General features: G+C 40.4%; 1 protein-coding gene across 7 annotated transcripts in view; it reads left to right on the top strand.

Moving 5' to 3' along the window:
• Positions 1-19,039, top strand: part of BAHCC1 (BAH domain and coiled-coil containing 1) — a 110,580-nt gene that overhangs the window by 10,106 nt on the left and 81,435 nt on the right. For 4 of the 7 annotated variants that reach the window (XM_083148804.1, XM_083148801.1, XM_083148803.1 and 1 more), the window contains exons 1-2: positions 5,051-5,205; positions 16,649-16,892. In XM_083148804.1, the coding sequence (XP_083004930.1) occupies positions 16,739-16,892 (154 nt within the window). In that variant the 5' untranslated portion in view covers positions 5,051-5,205; positions 16,649-16,738. Of the gene's footprint in view, positions 1-5,050; positions 5,206-16,648; positions 16,893-19,039 lie in introns of those variants that run through there. The other 3 variants (XM_083148800.1, XM_083148799.1, XM_083148802.1) reach the window with 2 other exon arrangements.

The following is a 19,039-nucleotide window of genomic DNA, read 5'->3' as shown; positions in this document are numbered from 1 at the left end:
GGAAACCTAATAGTATGCGAAGGGACACCATATCACACATACTGTATACAACGCATTTAGTACCTGTTATAAACGTGCAGGACGTATAAACTATCTTATTTAACTAAATACGAATACACAGTAATCCCAAAGTACAAACCAATGTATAAAAGTGTTTTGGCCTTGACTGAGACCACCAAGTATATTGTGTTGTCATCACTGTGATGATTCCCAGCCGTGCATTCTGTGTAATCCCCCCTTCCACTCAGGAGTAATAGGGAAAGCTCATTGGGAATCTGTGTGCTCTCATTTATTTGCCAATGGAGACAATATGCTGATCATGCTCATGTACAATTTATACCCACTTTTCGGGGGAGATGGTCCTTTTTTTGGGTAGCTTTTTGTTCCAATGAACTTTTATTTCTATAGGTGATGTGGTTCCCCCATTCCCCTGGCTGTAGGAAGGGTGCGCGGAGGGGGATTAGCTATGCCTCTCTTCTGTAATCCCTAACTTTACCAAAATTGTTCAGATGCAAACGGACTTGGATTTAATGCCTTTGAAATGTCAACGGTATTTGTAAATAAATCATATTAACCCGTTGAGAAGATGGATTCCGAGATTGACGACAATTTAGGTAAAATACTGGAATGAATAATCTAGGTCAGGCTGTCAGTACCTCCTAATGCCAAAAAATCCCTATAAATATCTAGGTAAAATCCTAAACAGAAAATAGGAGAGACTAGGAGACACTGTGGTTGGTATATGGTGACCTCTGCTCCACCCAAAAGCAGCCTTTACTGCAAGATCACAAAGTGTGAGTCAGTGTATGGGTCAGTTTCTAGGGTTCAGCCAGCACAATGTTGTCCAGACGATTTCTTTGTTCTGGGTAATGTGACATCTCATTAATCCAGTAATAGGTTTTTCCGTGTAGTAGTATGACATTAGATGGAAGATAAATATAATTACATTTTTCATTTCTTCCCTGTGTTAACTTATTTTACGGATTGCAATTTACATAAAAGTATATATCACCTGTTTATTTTCTGTAGACTGTCGATTTTTCATGCGATTTGATTCTATAGACTCGTGTCATACATACATTATTCAGCGTTATATCCCATTGAGCCGTTCACCCTCAGTATATTATGTTTGCACTTTGTCATTCCTTCTGTATGGTATTTTTAGTAGAATATATATTTGTATGAAGTGCATTTTTTTTGCGCATTGTGGCGTATTCAATGTACCTCGTACATCCGATAGCGATCTCCAAGAGACATGTCCTCATTATAGACACATACATACCGTACATTTTATATACACTCGTATTTGTGAATGTAAATCTGCTAAACACCTGTATGTTTTTGTAGCCAAGGACTAATTTGCTCATTTTAACAATATATTGAGTAGGCCACATGAAAACCTCTCGCATTTTATATAGTTATGAATGCTTGCCCAAATGAGACATCCGAGAAATTGAATCTGTGTAATAATGTTCATAAATAAAATGAGTTTACATTAGATTGTTTTTTTTTTTTTGGAATATCTTAGAAAACATTAGAAGTATATTTCCTAAACAACGGATTTTTTGAAACCCGCGACGGTTGCCGAGTTTTCCTGCTAGATTTAAAAGATCAAGAAGTAAAAAATAATAAACGAATAAAAGAACACACGTTTTGTAGTCAAGATCTTTGCCCTTTTAAATATGGCAGGCAAAAGCAGCAAAAAACAAGGGTTTCAAAAAGCCAATGCTTAGTAAATATACATAAAACAAAACCGCAATAACAATACTAAGAACACGTCTTAAGGCTGGCACGCAATTTATGGTGAAAACAGTATGCTTTTAGTAATTATTTTAAATAAATTATTTGTTGTTGTTTTATATCTTGTGCAATAGATTTTGCTTATGTATTTTATTTTACTGTTTAGACCTAACCCTCTGTCATGTTCGCGTCCTTTGTTCCGAGATGTTATCTAAGCAGTTGAAATTTACCTCCTCCCCCTCCCCCCCCATCAATCATTAATACAAAAAAAAAAATGAGAATAAAGCCACGTGTTTAAAACCATAGTTTATTGGAATTGCAAAATGTACATATAGCTAAAGTATACTTTCTGTTACGTAATAATACCCACAAAAGTCATCATTTATTCAAGCAGTTTACAAGGCCTGGGAAGCCCTCCCCTCCTGGAGATCAGTAACCCTTGCATCCCTGGAGTGGTGAGAATGATTCCAGCACAGCTCATCCACATCTATATTCTATACTCCTGGGAGTTACAATTCACAAATGTAGTTATAGTATTAGGGAAAATATTCATTCCTCAAGTCATGAACCAGTTTCGCCCCAGGATTCACACAGCTCAGTCTTACGGCATGTTCCATTCAGCCTATGTCGTCCAAAGAGTAGTCCAGGGGAATAAAATATACAGATAATACCCCCTCCTCCCTCTTCAACCCCCAACCCTCCATACCTGTGTTAGGCTGTCGGATACAACTCCTCTCCATACCATCTCGAAGCAGAAGAGACGCTGCAGATATTTCGGCCGCACCGTCCTCACTTTGCATCTACACGTCTATACCGATCAGGTCCTCTGCACATTTTAAGTGGGGGAAGGGATGCAATCCCCCTGTTTTGCATCTCCCCCCTCCGTTTTATCCATTGTAAAAAGCTGTCCCCGTGCTTTCTAGCAGCACGAGATGCACACAAACCCCCCTGTATTATTTTTAGTTTCCTCTAATAGTAAATGCATCGTTTCCCTTTGAAGCTCTCACACTTTGCTCTCTTCTTGGCTCTGGGGCCATGGGGGTCTACCTATTGAGAGGAGCCTTGAAACTGGGTCCAGCTTATCTCCTTTCATCGCGCATTCGGGGGAGCCTGGAAACAGCCAGGCCCAGTAATTGCTTTTTTCAGGCAGCCCAGTGCGGACTGGCCAGCAGCCAATCAGCGCCTTGTTTACAATCGGTGATTGACAGCTGGCTGGCGCCGTGCCAGCCAATCATCTGCGTCTCGAGGAGGAGGGTTCAGATTCTGGATTAACTCTTCATCTGCCATTTAATTGTGGTTTTTCCTTCCCACTGGATAAAATCCTAGATTCTAATTGAATTACTGTAGTTCCTGACAATAGAAATTCATAGAGAAGTCAAGGTGGAAATTCACATTTTGGGGTGTGAATGTCAATAGTGCAATGGTAAATATCACCATCTGCAGCAGAGGTGCTTTAATATTGTGTGTGGATATATATATATATATACATATATATATACTACCATCTATCTATATATATATCTCCACACACACACACACACACACACACACACACAATTCCATTCCTTGCGCACAGGTGATCTGATTAGTACCTCAGTCAGTTTCACTATCTGGACCGTGCAGGTTTTGCAGATATCCAGGCTTGTGCACAGGTGACTTAATTCGTATCTGAGGGATTCTGATTAAGCCATCTGTGCTGAAGCCTGGATTACACTAAAACCTGCACTGTTGGTGTGCCTTGAGGACCGTGGTTGGGAATGCCTGATCTGGACAATCGCTGGATGTCCTTAAAACCTGTACTTTAATAGTGGTGTTTAGGAAACCGTGTTAAGGTGCATACACACGTACAGATTTATTTGTCCAATCTACCTAGTGGGAACAAAAACCTGGAAATGTATAGGAGCATATGACAATCAAAATGTTCCACCCAAATGCAGGAAAACAGAAAAAAAATATATGCTTTGATAAATGTGTTATATCAGAATGATTTAAACAATTTGTCTGACTGATCACTGTCTGTTTGGGAACATTTTTTTGATTGTCATTTGCTCCCATACATTTCCAGGTTTTTGTTCCCACCACATAGATTGGACAGGTAAATCTGTAGGTGTGTACGCACCTTTAAACCATGATATAGTGCATACACGCGGTGACGTCACACAGCCCCTTCTTGAACAGTCAGTCGTTGACAATACAGTGAACATTGAACTGCATGTACAGGTGACAGTAGATATCATTAACAAACTGCATGTTAACAACATTGAGCTTACACACTGGACGATATGAATGATATATCATTAACGATATTATTATTGTGCATATTGTTTGGGGCTTTATGGCACATTCACAGCTAAATTCTAATTATTTTCCAAAAACAAACCCCTCCGATTTATCACAATTGGAACATAATGTAAGTTGAGGATTTGCTACTCCGCCCCTTCTACTGGAAAAATCACTGTACACAATACACATGGCTGAGGGTTATACATAGTACTTTCTTATTTGATCTCCCATACCTGTTCTAACAAGCAGTATCCGGCTCCCCCAATATCCAGATGTCAATGTATATTGCACGCAGACACCCATCCCCAGGGTCTACGATCCCTAATTCACACTGGAAGCCTATCACTGACCACCCCAGGAGAGCAGTGCTGATAGCATCCACCGCTCCCCTAGAGACTAGTGCGCCTGCACCCAGCCTCACATGCAGCACACACACAGGGTGGAAGCTGCTGCTACACTGCTAGCTTCAGTAGCACCTACCTGGGGAGATTACTGGGACTCGTAGTTACACGACTGCTGAGACTTGTAGTACACCTGTCTCTGGCAAATCACAAGTTACCTCTCCCCATGCATTATTACACAGGGAACGATGGTACATGTCACACTGCAAAACACCCTGCCTGCCCAGTGCTGCTGACCCCCACCCATTTGATCCATTAACCCTGCGGTGCCAGTGAGCATTCCCATGATGGAGTGACTGACAACCAACCTCCCCCATCACCCCCACATAACCCCTTCCCCTGACCCTTTCCCCTCTGCCCCTCCCCCACCAGCCGATGCCGCCGCCGCACACTCCCCCACACTTGAATTAGGCGCCATTGTGCCGAGCAGCAGAAACGCCCACTCCAGCGCCGTGATTGGCAGCTTGAAGTCCCTCCTCCCTCCAGCAGCCGTACATGGTGATTGGCAGTTCACGTTCCTGGTGTTGTCCAATAGCGGCGCCTGTTTACGCCAGGAGAGCGGCACGAGTTGCATCCCCGCCGACCAATGGGAGCGAAGCAGGGCCCGGCTGACTGGCAGCGGTTCATTAGTATGCGGGAGAGGGGGGCTGCTCTGGAGAGCGGGGGGAGGGCTGCAGAGAGGCTCAGGCCGGAAGCGCCCAGTCCAGTCACTGCATGCAGAACCCGGGGAGAGCACTGCGCCCAGCCGCCCGCCGCTGCCCTTGCACCCACCGCAGCCACAGTAAGTAGCCTCCTGTGCCCTCCGCTCCCCATTGCTCTACCGTCATAAAGCATCCGTGCTGCATAGTACGGCGCAACGCCGGCCGCTCACCGGAGCCTGAATAATAAATATATATGTATATATTCTAGTAATTATACTAATAATAATACTGGCCCCCTGTATTACCCTCCGCACACAGTGCATCCTCCCCACCGGATCCCGCGCCCCCCGCACTGCTCCACCCGGCGGCCAGCGGCTTCCGCAGGGATTATTATTATTTATCAGTGCCGTGGCGCCGCTCCGGGAGGCTGGTGCGGGTGAGCCGGGCCTGCCTGTAATAAATCACTGTGCCCGGACATCGGTGCAGCCATCCCGCGGCGGTAATTAGGACCGCGTAGGGGAGTGCGGTCACAGGATGGGGGCGGCAGGGGAGCCCCGGGGGCCGCTCGCTCATCTCCTCAGGCCGCCGAGGACCGCGGTATACCCGCACTAAAATATATACGGACAGAAGGAAGAGAGCGGGCGGCAGTGTGCGTGGCTGTGCGGCACCACCGGGGAACACACGCCGCGGTGTCCGAGCCGTGTGCCCGCTGCCGCCGTGGACTACGTCGCGGGGTCGGGGAGTGCGCGCCGGCTCCCGCAGCAGGGCCCCGCACAGAGGATGGCTCCGTCACTCCTGCCGGATCGTGGAATACAATTGCCCGCATGACGCCCGGGGCCGGAGGCTGCTCTCCTGCTGGCTGGGGCCTGGAAAGGAAGCCCCTGTGCGGGATCCACTCATCCGCCCAGTACCGGGCCCGTCACCCCCCTAGGATGGCTGCTGCTGGCAGCGCTGGGTGATGCGGGAAGTGAGCCCGGGGACTGGAAGACCTCCCCGGCACATGCCCGCTCTCCGGGCCGGGATTACGCCGCGGATGGCTGCATCCTGCCGCAGTGACGCCTGCCTGACCCGCACTATAATACACGTCTATATATACAATATTATTATAATTATTATTACTAGTAGTAATTAATAATAATAATAATAATAATAATAGTATTTTTGATTATCTTCTACATATTCTGTTCCATATTCTGTATGACTTGTTAGTGTTTGGGTGCCGCGCTGCATCGTGCAGTGACTGTGTATACAGTGTGCGCTCCCATTACTGCCCTACCCGCACAGAGCTCTCGTACACAGGCGGCCGCTGCTGGGAGAGCCCCGGCCATGTAATGCTGTGCTCTCCTATTCTCTGTCATTGCAGGGAAAGGGCAAGAAAACAATAGGTTTCAGAGCAGGGGGGTTGGGGGAAACTCCTCCTGTAAAACAAGACTTAAACAAAATAAATATCAAACCAGTTGTGAGTGTGTGTAATATACAGTGACGTTTTGTGTGTGTGTATAAATGTTTTCCTCTGAAGAAAGGTTGATATGCAGAATAGTGCGTGCACTCAAGGCTTGGTGAAAGTTGTGACACTTCCGCTGTATATGTCCCTTTCCTAAGCGATACAGTGTGTGTGTGTGTGTGTGTGTGTGTGTGTGTGTGTGTGAGATAGATAATACATTTTGAACGTTCTGTAAATTATATATTTAGCTGAGTTTGCTTTATTGTTTTTGGAATAATTGGATTGATTTGCCTAATGGTGGACAACAAGCAGAAATTCTTATATATTTTTTGCATTGGCTATTGTGTATATTGGCGATGCATCGTTTCTTTATTTCCTCTGTGCTCCAATAAATATGAACACAATGCAGTCTGAGGATCCTACAGAGATTACATTCTCACTGGCAGGGATGTGTCACTTTACATCAACTCGCACAATTACAGCGGCCTAGAGGAGGACTAGATCTGGCTAGAGCACCTGAAATAGTAATTATATTAATATAACACACACATATGAGGGCCATCCTATTCCTGCTCTTCTAGGAGGGTGCAGACTGGCTCCTTATTGCATACATGTCCCCAGTGCTGGCATTTCCAAAGCCAAGGCTCCTAATAACTGGCCAGCGGTGGCCATCAGGGAGATCGGCTGCCTTCTCCTTCTCATGCTTGTGCTGATAGCAATGACAAAATCATCTCTCTATTGCCTCCTTTTGTCCAATAATGCTGCAGTTCACACACACACACACACACACACACACACACACACACACACACACACACACACACACACGCAGTGTATTATATTCTATTAATATTTTCAGTCCTTGTTTGCATATTATTGCTAAACTATTTTTATGAAGACATTTTGTAGAGGTTTTTTGTTGACGTTGCATCCATTTCAGTCATGTAAGCTTTCAGGTGACACCCTGAATGATTTATTCATAGCACTACATAAAACAGATACACAGAATAGGATGTGTGTGTGTGTGTGTATATATATATATATATATATATATATATATATATATATATATGTATGTATTTTTTTTTTCCTTGAGTAATGGCTGCAGCTGTGACTTTTACAACACAGCAAAAGCCCTGTTTTTGTACATATTTTGATCATATACCTCCAATACAGTTTCTTTCCTGTACCCAAAGAGTATCACCCTGGCTTAGTAACCATACCATTAGGAAAGCAGGGTGAGCTTTCACTGTATAACGTGGGATTGGCTGCACTCCTTGAATGAGGTGTTCCTAGGTGGTCAAATAGTCTCCCCTGCAGGTACACAAAGGGTTAATGCACAGTGCTGACTTTGTGCTAGATATGGGGCACAGATAATGGATTGTACATGCTAGGGGGAAGCTTCCCATTACCTTCCTATCAGCCCTAAGGACAAAGAATTATCAGTATTTCTCAAATCTTTCTTTAGTACACATTTTGTACCAACCTGTTTTTATGTCAGTTACAGTATACAACTACGGTATTTATACATGATTGTACACCCCCCCCCCCCCAAAAAAAACCCCCGATATATCACTGTCTTTTTTTTCTTTCACTTCCAGTTATAAAACACATTGTAAATAATTTATTTATTAACAGCTTTTTATATGGTGCATACAATAATATTATAATAGACCGATCTGAGATCTCTGCAACATATTCAAGTTGTGTTAGTGTCAGCCCGGTTCTGTTGTACAACTCCTGCAATAATTGGGCAATCAGGGTGGTGAAATTCATACAATACATGAATGTGTTCCCTTTTTTTTTTGGCCTAATTCATGATTTTACATATCACACAGCATCATGGGCTATACATAGACATGCACTAGAAGCACAATGAAAGATTTAAAAAAAAAAAAAAAGTAAGGTGGGGTGTGTGTGTGTGTGTATATATAGTGTTTTTTTTTTTTTTTTCTTGTGGAAAGCAAATGTACAGGTTATTCAGATTTCCTGGAGAGAGAGTTTCTATTTGGTATCTCCTGAAACGAGTCTTACAAATTCATAGCATTTGGCATTCAATTCAATAAATATGAATTTTTAGCGCAAGTTTAGTCTATATGACGTTACATATGTGCCAGATAGTTTCATACCTTTTTATTACGCTCACTGTCAGAATGTCTGTAGTTTTCCAAATTTTATTAAATAATGCCATTGTCAGTGTGAGTAGAAATGATGGCTATAATCTTCATCCAGTGTATGAAATGTGTGTTATGTCGTTATTAAATGTTCTCCAGAAAGAATATTAAGATTACACTTCCTATGTATACTGGGTATATTTTCCCACTGCCCTTACAATGATATAAGTGGTAAGATTATAAAAATGAGTATTGGAAACAGCTGAATATGTCCCAGAGGTACTTTATGGAGCAGTCCCACAGTAAGGCAGCGTATCTGGAAACGAGTGCAGACCTCGGCAAGGGGAGAGGAGGCAGGCCAGTGAAATATACCACACCAATAGGCCAGTAATTGTTCCACATTCCCTGGCTACTTTCTGGACACATAGCATATAGATAGATATCCATCGATATACATCTCATATCTGGGAAATACGAAAACGCCATGTAGTGTATAATAATAATAATTTCCATTTGGTCATCCATTCATTCTTTTTTTAGACACTTTTATTAATTTTAATTACCAATGCATGTATTTAGTTGTGTTCCCATTTGGGGATCATAATGTCAGATCAGCTGCTTAATTTGTAATTGCAACAAAAAGCAGCATACATTCTGTTTGGAGATTTGTGTATGTATGTATTCAGTAAATCAGAGTATTATGCACTATAGATTATGGTTTATCTAGAAACTGTACTGTTTGTATACAGATTTAATATGGGACACCTGGCATCATGGTTAGTGAAAGCAGTAGTTTATTTCCCCTCACAAAAATATTATTGTATGTGTACATTATATTTGAGCTTGTACTGTGTAGATGTCCAATGCTGTATGCTTGCAGTTTAATTCACAAGTTGTGTGTGTGTGTATATATGTGTATGTGTGAACATAGTGTGTATATATGTGTATGTGTGAACATAGTGTATTTGAAGACAAACAGATATTTGCAGAGTTTTCTTGGTAGTGGTAGATTTTTTTTTTTTTTTTTTTTTTTTTTATATATAAACAATAGTTATAGTGAATATTTTATTCTCTCCATGGAATATAATGCAGGTAATTATATGTGTGGGGTGGAATTTCCTGTAATCTAATCCTGATCAGATGCACTTCTTTTGAACATGGGTAAATAGACGGTTGATAATCAAAATTTGTTCTTGTGTCATCGCAGCATTGATTGGGTCTAGCATAATACATTTCGGAATGATCCGAGAGCAATTGGATCTGCTATTTTCCCTGATGTAAATGGATTAATTGTGTACTGGTTCTATTGTTTAACTTTCTGGTCACTTAACCAGATCTGAGAAGTCTGATCAATTTGACTGAATTATATAAAATAAGGGAGATGCGCAGTTAGTGTATTTTAGGTGGAAAACCTTTGCATCATACAAGTTTTAAAACAAAACAAAAAAAATAATTTTAAAATCGGATAGACCCCTATTGCTGTTTCTATTTTTTTTTTTTTTTCTTAATGCAAATTAAATTTTTATTGGTTTTAAGTACAGCAAATACAATCTCATTCAGATATTATGTTGACAAGTACAGAATAGTATATTTGCATAGTAAGATACACAGATATTGGTGCAGAAATAGTGTTATGTATGAAGAGGAAGGAAGAAGAGTCAGGAGAGAGAATGAAAAAGGGAAGGGGTACTCCGGTACGCTTTTTTTTTTTTTTTTTTTTTTTTTTTTTCTTAATATGGATTGAGATTTTTTTTTTTAACACACTGAATTATGCAGTGCTGACTATTCCATGATTTAACCACTGTGTGGCACTGTTTAATGTGTGTGTGTTTTTTTTTTAACACATTATTTACCTTGAACAGTGTAAATTGCATGTCAGCTATGAATTTAAAAATATGCATTATGGTTACAAACTTAAATTATTTTATTCCTAAACCTAGTTTACAATTTTTTTTTTTTGTATGTTATGTGCTCATCTAATTTTCAAAACCATTTAAGTGTCAGAGACAATAGAATGGGCCCTACTCATTAACACTTATAATTGTACAGTACATGGGCATCTCTAGACTCCTCCTATGGTAACTAGGATACATTCTGTATTTTGTGTCATGTATATTGGCTTGCCCAGTAATACTGTATTCACTGTGGCGTAACGACTGTTCCATAGTTGCCCTTCCCTCAAGGCGTAGAATGATATTTTGTGTACTACAGCCTCATATGTAATGCATCTGGAGTATGCGTACTCTCATAAGAAATTCAAAGCTTGTCTTATTTATGATCTTAGTGATCCATCTCAGGGGAGCAAGGGTGGGATCAATCTAATATTAAAACACAGTTGTTAAGAAGCATCCATTTTCTGGGGCAGATTCCGGCACTCTCTCTATTAGTTTAGATGAAAAAAAAATCATGTTTAGATATAGATATATATATCTATAATTTCTTATTTTTTTAAATGGTTCACAAGATAACCTGACTATAATGGAAAAAAAAAAAAATCACATTGTTTGACTTGTATTCAGTCATACATTGTGCTTGTGTGTTAACCAAAATGTAATCTGTTCAATGCTCTATGACGCAGTGTAGTCACTAAGGCACACGTAGAATGAATCTAAAATGGCTGCCTTTTAGTAGCACTTACTGCTTCTGTGTATAATTGATGGACCAGTGTTACAGAAAAACTGGGGTAGCCCCTCACTCCCTTATCAATGTATTTATGATGTACATGAGCACTAAATCCAGACCAAGATCTAGCTATTTAGCAGCAGGTGACCCCATGGATCACAAAGACACGATATGGGTTGATGTGTGACCATTTGGCTATGGGATTTGGTAGACCTGCTGATCCATGCCTTAACTGTCCATTTTAGAGGTAAATTTTACAGTTCAGCTAGCTGAGGCTTAATGACGTTTTAGTATAGGTGCTTGATCACATGATTGGCATGTCTTAAGTACACAGTAGAAATATCAAACTCCGCAACTTGGGTTTTTCTAATGGCATTAGCATAATTTAAGTAAAACTTTGCATAAACCCCACTGCCGCTAATCAGTTACACCTGTCTATAAAGTGATCTGGAGTTAACATCACTTTATAGAACATTTTTCACTTTTACCCTCCTTTTTGCATTTGTCAGTTTCCCTGTCTAGTACCCATCACCTATCGCCTGCACCTCTACTCCACCCCCCCCCCCCCCTTTTTTTTTTTTCCTTTTTGTTAACTGTAATTACTCATAGAATTTTTACTTGGTTTTGCTGAAGATTTTAAATGTTATTCTGCAGATGGAACATCAATTTGCTTTTTGTAAACAGGATTGGTAGCTGCAGTTTTATGTTCATCTCATCCCAATAAAATAATGGTGACTAGTTGGCAAATATTTAGTTGTTAGTAATAGATAGGCAATAACTTTGGTAATGTGTGATATTTGTGTGGTAGTGGCTGAATACATGTTATAACCATAACTATATGGGCCTGTTAAATTCATTCTATGGTCTCCATGGAGGTTGTCAAGGAAACATTCACTTCACAAAGGAGCCCTGGAGTGCTGTATTGGGCCTGCAGGGTTTCAGTTGGTCAGACCTGGTATAAGGTTCTTGTATATGACAACTATATATCAGCCTATAAAACATTGTTTTGTGAGACTTTTCTAAACGGAGAATATCCAGAAATGTGTTTAATTTGTGTTGCAAATGTTTCATGTACGAGTGTACTAATTATTTCATATCTCCTTTTGTAACTCTTAGTACCCAGATTCCCCTGTCCCGATTTTTCCTTTCAAGGTGTCTGTGCCTTTATAGGTCTGATGAATAAATCAAGATGTGCTGCGGAGAGTAACATTGATCTCTCTACATGAGTTAGTTTTATACCAAATTAAGGTGCAGGGGATAGGGACTATATTATTGGTATAACTTGGCTATCTTAAGACTTTTACCTCATGTTCAAAGTACTGTATTGCTGTTTCAGAGAATAATGAAATAGGTGCCATTTTTTTTTATTTATTTTTTTGCAGGTGACATTTGTCAACTAATAGGTGAACCATTAACCAATACATTAAATACATTAAATTCCATATATATCATCGTTATGCTCAAATTTAATTGGCTAAATCTTCTATTAACCCTTTGAGTGCCAGCGTTGCTGTGAGATGTGTTAGGGGAGCAGCGCAAGGGAGATGGTGCTTACTGGCGGGGGCAGCTGCAGCCATGGTCGGAGGAACGCTCTCACCCCCCCTGGCCAGGCTCCTCATTCCCGGCAGCGGTCCCTGGCTGGCAGGCAGCTACATGACTGAGTGCGGCTCCCTGTGATCTCACAACAGCAGCAAGACAGGACAGTCGGATTTCGGCGCTCATTGAATAGGATCCATTCTGACAATTGCCTGTCGGAATGGATCCGGCTCTAATTGAATATACCCCTTTGATTTCTAGTAAGTGAAAATGTACAGCTTCTGCCAGCTTTCCTATAATTAAGTTGTAAAATACATATCTTTTTTTTTTTTTTTTGTCTCTCCTTATATACCTTTTTCATGTTCATTTAATTCATGGGTGGCTATATAGTGTATTGATTTTGACTGCTCTACATTGTTCTTTACCCATTTGGAGAGTCTCTCTAGCAATGACAGAGTTAATACAGTAGATTGTATTAAAGCTGCATGTAGCACCCACCAGCCCCTGCTCCTTCAAGTATTACAATAATATAGTTAATGTGGATTCCGTTAAAACAAATAATTGCAGTCTATATCATAAGTGGGTTAGAGGTGACCATCGTCTTGAATTTGTGTTCTAATTGGAAAACTTGGCTTTAAATATAGATAAAATTTACAACTGCTATATTTTCTTTTCACCCTATCGCCCAACCTTTTTTATCCTCTATTACTGCCACTGAACTTGCTTCACTGCTTTGCCAGTTATTACCATGCAAGGATTGTATGTTTAATTGTTAATAGCTGTCAAGGAAGGCTTTGCATTTTGCTGATATGTGAAATGCTCAAATGTAAAAAAAAAAAAAATTTTTAAACTAAATTAATTTTTGTTTAAGCAGGTTTAATGGTCGCTTTCGCCATTCTCCCTGATGCCTTTTATAGTTGCTAGGTAGGCCAGAAATGTTTCAGCAGAGTTTGTCTCTCTATACATAGGTATAAGTGTATGTGTGTGGAGATATGCAGCACTCCAACCGATAACTTCAATCGTCCACTTTTATTAACAACCTTTCAATATCATACACTCTAGGTTTTTTTAGGGCAGGGCACTTTTTTTTCAATGGGGAGGTCACATTTTATATTAGAAAAAAAAAGATATAAAAAATTGCATACTGCACTAGGATTACGCCCATTAAACGTTGCTCATTACAGATTTTGTTGTAATGACAATGACACATTATGGCACACACTGTAATACCTCTTACACATGATGGCACACACCGAAAGTTCACAATGGCATATCAGCACGGTGGGCGGCAGCGTAAGGGCACACAGTGCCACACACAAGGCAGGGTGCATTTTGAGGTTTTAAAAACGGGCAGGGTCCTGCACCCTGCAATAGAAGCTTAGAGGCAACAATATATATCAAGATATATATTTCTAAAGCTGTGGACACACTGATTTTTGGCTATTGTAAAAAAAAAATATATATATATATATTAAAAATTTAAGAAATTTAGTCAGAATTGCAATATTCAGTCTCATTCGATTCCGATTTGATCTTAATGTATACCTCCATTTAGTCAGTATTAAATAGAAAAATAGACTACATATGCACGTCTATTTTGACTATCTTGTCTGTGGAATTTGGCCTAGGGCCAAGTTACAAGATAGTCTAATGCTGAGTACACACCTAACGATGTCTGTAAGATCAAAAATCTGGCAATAAAAGGGAACAAATGACCATCAATCATTTGCTCCCAAACATTGGAAAACAGATAATCCATTGTTTGGATATATTTATGAAATCAAACTGCTCTAACCACTTTGTCTGACTATAGTTTGCATTCCAGCATTTGTGAGTAAATTATTTTCATTTGCTCCCACACATTAGCAGATTTTTATTCCCACCAGGCAGATTGGACAGAAGTATTTGGGGGTTATGCAATGTGCCGCCGCTATTTCCGACGTGGGAAATGGCGGCGGCTCCCTATTCAATGCGGTCATTAACGACAGCATTGATGCGGGATCACGGCAGAACGGGCCCGAGTTCAGAAGCTGTCGGGCCCGTTCTGCCGATAACAGCCGTGGATTGTCGTTATGTGGGCCGCAGATCGACAATCCACGGCCGTTTTCGTGGCTGCGCCCCCTTTGCGCCTATCGGCAGACGGGACATTGACCGCATAATGACAGGTGGGATTCAGTCTGACCGCAAACGGGCCAGGATCACGGCTGTCGGTGGGGATCGACAGCCGTGGTCCCAGATTGCATACCCCCCTTTGTGTGTGTGTGTGTGTGTGTACCCTGCTTAAAGCTAAAGTGCAGTTAGTCAAAATCTGCCATGAGGCAGAATGGAACCATGTGTACATGCCTTAAGAAATTGTTGTACGATGTAGCTACTAAGCAGTAGTTCTACTGTCATATTTTTTTTTTTTAGATTTTCACACCTGAAACCAAAAACATAAAATTCTCTTAACAATAAATTATATATCTTTTGTTTACACCTATCAAATGGATCAATCTGTGCTTTCAAGTTCCAAAAATGAAAGTTTCCGTATCACCGGGCGGTACAGCGATATGTGCTCAATCTAATGAAATGGTGACAGAAGAATGGCATTTTTTTTTTTTTTGAAGGGGGTGCTGAATTGAAACATTGTGAGCATTTACCAAATTCCCTGATGCCATCTTGACCCTGACAGAGAACATGGGCTGTAAATCAAGAAGTATCTGTGCACACAAACAAATTAAAATGGTTTACACTTATGTTTATAGAATGTCTAACCTAAAAATAAGTGATTTACTTTGTTCAAAAATAACTTTGCTCCCATAGAGCTGGAGACTTTTAGGCACTAGTTCTTTGAATGTAATGTCTTCACCTTACCATTAGGACTGACTCGGATTCATGTTGCCTGCAGGATTAGCTGGAAGCCAGTGTATAAAACAAAAAAAAATAACCAATTCCATTGCGATGTCTTTTTTTTAAATTTATTTAAAGTTTTCCTTATTTTATCAGTATTGCTATTCCAAGGCTTTGGTGTACATATATATATTTTTTCCTTCAGTTATTTCAGGTCTTTGTATTAGTTATTTCTGTCAGTTACTACAGTTCATTAAAGTTTTCATCTAAATCCATTCAGTGGCATGCACAGAACAGACTCCCTGGGTCAAAGTACTTTCTTTTGCATTCCACCTTGAGGTCTAATAGGGACCCTAAACATGGCCATTATCCAACTGGGCCAACCTCATGTTATTTTCATCCCAGTCAGTGCAAGGGTGGCTGAATGCATAACCGGCAGACAAATCTACCACTGATCCGGGCTTGATTTCTTTTGACTGTTTAACCTGCTTAAATAAAACCAGTTATCAAAATGTTTTTAAATGTGAGACTTTCACATATCAGCAACATGCAAAACCTTTCTTGACAGCTAATAACAATGAAACCCATGGTAACAACTGGCAAAGCACTGAAGTAGCTCAATATTCAGTGGCATTAATAGAGGGGAGAAAAGGGTGAAAAGAAAATGTATAGCCGTTCTAAATTGTATCTATATTAAAGCCAAGTCTTCCAATTAGAAGAAAAATTCAAGACGATGGTCACCTCTGATCCACTTATACGCCAAATATTTGTTTAATTGTGATCTAAAATGTGTATGCATGGTTGGCTCATTATACCTAAATTAAGATGTGTGTGTCCAGGTTTGGCACTGAATTTGCTCTGCAAAGTAGGTATTTTAGAAAAATTTGGAGGCATATTTGGCGTTTCAAAAGCATGTGTTGGAAGTGGTCAATGAAAGATCGCTTATTGTTTAACTTCTGATAAGTAACTGTAATGTGCTAGGCTTTTCAGATCAGGATTTTTGATTTAATACATTTTTTTTTCTTTTCTTCCCTATAGAGAATGATCCCGGAGCTTCAAGAGGAGCCCGGAACCGCCCCCGGGACTTCCCACTAGTTAGTACCTCCCTTTATAACGTTCCCTCCCGGGATGGACGGCCGGGAGTTTGTCCCCCCTCCTCATTTGAGCCACCGTGGACCTGGCCGGATGAACCCGCCTGCAGGCCACAGTGCGGTGCAGCACCCTGGACACTTCCAGGCCACCAAGTACTTTTCCTCCCCTCTCCCAATGGCCACCCACACTGGTAAGAATATTGGACATTATTATGAACAGAATTGCCATGGTAGGTCAGATATTTTATGACCTCTTCCAGAATAGCCTGTTACAGTTATATCTCTTGTATACGGCAGCAGTTCTCAATTTTTGTCCTCAAATACACAACAGATTTGTGGTGGTCTTGAATCCTGCTGTTTTGAGTTAATTACAATATAGATTATTGCACCAGCTTCCACAGATAAAAAGTATTGAAAACGTGACCTATTAGGAAAGTTTAGGATAAAAACCACTGATTTACCGTAAGGCCAAAGTTGCTTTGATTCGGCAGAGAACAAATGAGCAAGGGAATAATCTGAAATCTTGGTGACTTATCTGCAGTTGTGGGTCAACAGATGCAGCAATTCTCTAGAACAGGTGACCAGAGAGATGGTCTTTTTGGGGATACTTAGGGATTGGAGTTGAGAATTGCTTGCCTATGGCTAAAACTTGAGAACCTATGCTCTGGTTCTCATGGAATTTATATAGTTGTTAATTTTAATATTGCAGGAATCCATTTCCGCCAACCTTACTATTTCCTAATAAACCCCTTTTGTTTATACCAGTCATTTCCAAACTCTGTTCTCAAGGACCCCAAACAGTGCATGTTATCCAGATCTCCTCACAGGTTCACAAGTAAATAAATTAGCTTTTGGATTTTTTTTTTTTTTAAATTAGTCATTGAGTGCACTTTCCTGGTGACCTGGAGGAGTGACCTGTTGGGGGGTTTGGGAACCACTGCTTAAGACTAATGGATATAATTATTCTTTGTTTTGATTTTTAGCTATTTTTCTTGGTGGTTTTGGATGCTTGTTTAATTGGTAACGGTTAAGTGATCACTTTGTTCTAAGTGACTATGTTCCAAAATTCTTAATTTGACAGGATTTTTTTTTTTTTTATGTTTGGATTTAATTTTTTAATCTGACAAGTTTTATTGCTACAGATGTCAGAGCCCATGTGATCTAGATAAATAATAGTGCAATGGGCAGGCTATGTGTCAAATAATAAGGAAAATCTAGTCGTGTCTGTCCTAAAAAAAAAATATGTTGCTTGTCTGTATAGTTGTACTGTAAAGTAAAAATGAAATTGAAGTGATGTGGGATCATGGGGTATTCCTGAGAACACTGAATTGGCGTTACTTTTATATTTCCTTGTAATACTGATTTACTAATGCCTGGACATTGTGCACTATATATAATTATTATATTTTTTATTATATATTGCATTTAGCTAATTTTTTTCCCCTCGACTCCTTTTTCAAGGGCAGGATAGAAGGCCGTGCTCTGTTGGTGGACAGTGCACTTGAATTTGATAAAGATAATTGCCATTTTTTGATGTTGGCAAACCATGCACTGTGAAAATGGCAGGGAGCACTCCTTTCTCCTGATTGCTGCATTGGTAGTAGCTCCATTAGTTCTATAAGCAGGAAAATGTTTTCTGACTCTCATGTGTAGTGTATTTATCCTGACAACCTGGCTTACCACATGTCATATAAACCGTTACATCAACAATCTATGAAAAATGTTTTAAAAGTTACTTTTGCAATATCTTTTACATGTATGCTTCAGGCAACCATTTCTAAAGGTGCCCACTCATGCTGAGATGTGTGCTAGGTGCAATTTGGGCTGTACACTGGGTGCGATTTGAACTACACTACAATAGTCAATTACAGGGTACATGCGAGCTAGTTAAATGCCTGCACATACTTTTTTGCCTTGTGATATGGACTACACGGGGGGTGCACATCGCATCACAAGGCAAAATTACACAATGTGTGCATGCTAGTGTTCATTTTAGCACCCGCTATCTTTGAAAGCCCATGCAGTTCCTCTTCCCTGCCTGGGGTGTCGCTGTCTGCTGTACTGCTTCTATCACAGTGTGGTCTGTATATCAGCACTGATATGCAAACCCCAGACCTGTGCTAGAAACACTACAACAGACAGTGACACCCCAGGCAGGGAAGAGGAACTGAATGAGTTTTCCAAGATGGCGGGTGCTAGAATGAACACTAGCATGCATTATTGGCTCTGTGTGTAGGCAACTTAAGTGTGTGCAATGCTCAAAGATCACTTGTTTTGCATATTCATTCTTGTGTAGGTTTTTACAATATGTTTAGATGAGGAGGCAAACTTAGTTGAT

The sequence above is a fragment of the Crinia signifera genome, chromosome 6, assembly GCF_055691185.1.
Source record: "Crinia signifera chromosome 6, ASM5569118v1, whole genome shotgun sequence".
NCBI classification, from domain to species: domain Eukaryota; kingdom Metazoa; phylum Chordata; class Amphibia; order Anura; family Myobatrachidae; genus Crinia; species Crinia signifera.
This window is presented reverse-complemented; position numbering and strand designations above follow the sequence as displayed.